Source organism: Octopus bimaculoides, chromosome 14 (assembly GCF_001194135.2).
Source record: "Octopus bimaculoides isolate UCB-OBI-ISO-001 chromosome 14, ASM119413v2, whole genome shotgun sequence".
Lineage (NCBI taxonomy): Eukaryota > Metazoa > Mollusca > Cephalopoda > Octopoda > Octopodidae > Octopus > Octopus bimaculoides.
Genome location: NC_068994.1, coordinates 14,599,676 through 14,600,905, shown reverse-complemented (window position 1 = coordinate 14,600,905; position 1,230 = coordinate 14,599,676). Strand labels below are relative to the sequence as shown.

At 40.9% G+C, this 1,230-nt stretch overlaps 1 protein-coding gene across 1 annotated transcript in view; it reads left to right on the top strand.

Annotated features, from left to right (window-relative positions):
- Positions 1–1,230, top strand: part of LOC106874338 (dynactin subunit 1) — a 112,011-nt gene that overhangs the window by 44,721 nt on the left and 66,060 nt on the right. Inside the window, exon 11 of the mRNA XM_052973024.1 lies at positions 268–427. Coding sequence (XP_052828984.1) covers positions 268–427 — 160 coding nt within the window. The remainder of the gene's footprint in view (positions 1–267; positions 428–1,230) is intronic.

Sequence of the window (1,230 nt, the reverse complement as noted above, 5' to 3'; positions counted from 1 at the left end):
GTAAACTTCCTATACCCTTCATATATTACGGCATACAGTAATCCCTCGACTATCGCAGGTCTTATGTTCCCAAACCCCCACTATGATAGGTGATAATCTGTGAACCCTCGACGTCATAAGCGACAGAGTGCCAACATCAACAATTTTACACCCAAGATAACTGGGTAGAATAATTACCAGACAAAATCTATTAGGATCAATGTAAATGAATAAAACCATTTCAAAAGCATTTATTATTCCAAGTTTTATTCTTTCATTTTTTTTTAGGATGAGAGATTTGTCAAATGAAGAGAAACATGAAAACCAGAGGCAAGGGAAACTAAATGAGAAACTACAAAGTGAAGTGGTTGGACTGAGGAAAGATAAAGAGAAACAGCTTAATGAAATCCTGGAACTGCAGAACCAAACCATTGAGCTCAAAGAACAGGTAACGAGTTCATTGTCACTTCTGTTATATGGCTGTTTAGCTCAAAAGTAGAATGGTTTGATATTAGTTTTGAGTCAGAAAATATTAATCATACACATACTGTGTGACTTGCAGTGGAAAAAGACCCCTTTTGGTCATGAATGACCATGGGATTGCACCTAAAAAGTTTCCCTCCAAGACACAAGTCCAAGCAAGGTTGCTTATGGACGACCAGCAGCTGCCCATGCATACTGGCCTCCCCTCTCCACACCACTGATGTTATCCAAGGGAAAGGCAAAGGTCAGTACAGCTCAGCACCAGTGGCATTGCAACTCATTTCTACAGCTGAGTGAACTGGAGCATCATTGTTTAACGTCCGCTTTCCATGCTAGCATGGGTTGGATGATTTGACTGAGGACTGGTGAAACCAGATGGCTACACCAGGCTCCGATCTGATTTGGCAGAGTTTCTACAGCTGGATGCCCTTCCTAATGCCAACCACTCAGAGAATGTAGTGGGTGCTTTTACGTGTCACCCGCACGAAGGCCAGTCAGGCGGTACTGGCAACGGCCACGCTCAAAATGGTGTATTTTATGTGCCACCAAGAAATAAAATGTCTTGCTCAAGAACACAACACACAGCCTGGTCCAGGAATTGTGAGGGACTAAGAACTTAGTAGTAGTTGTGTTTGATACAACAACTTTAGGCTTCATAGAAGTGTTACAGTCAGTAGAGTTGAAATAATGGAGATAGTATTTGGTAGACATGGCCATCTGAAATGTATATGGAGTCTATATATATTAAAGCAATAATAATTTAAAAAA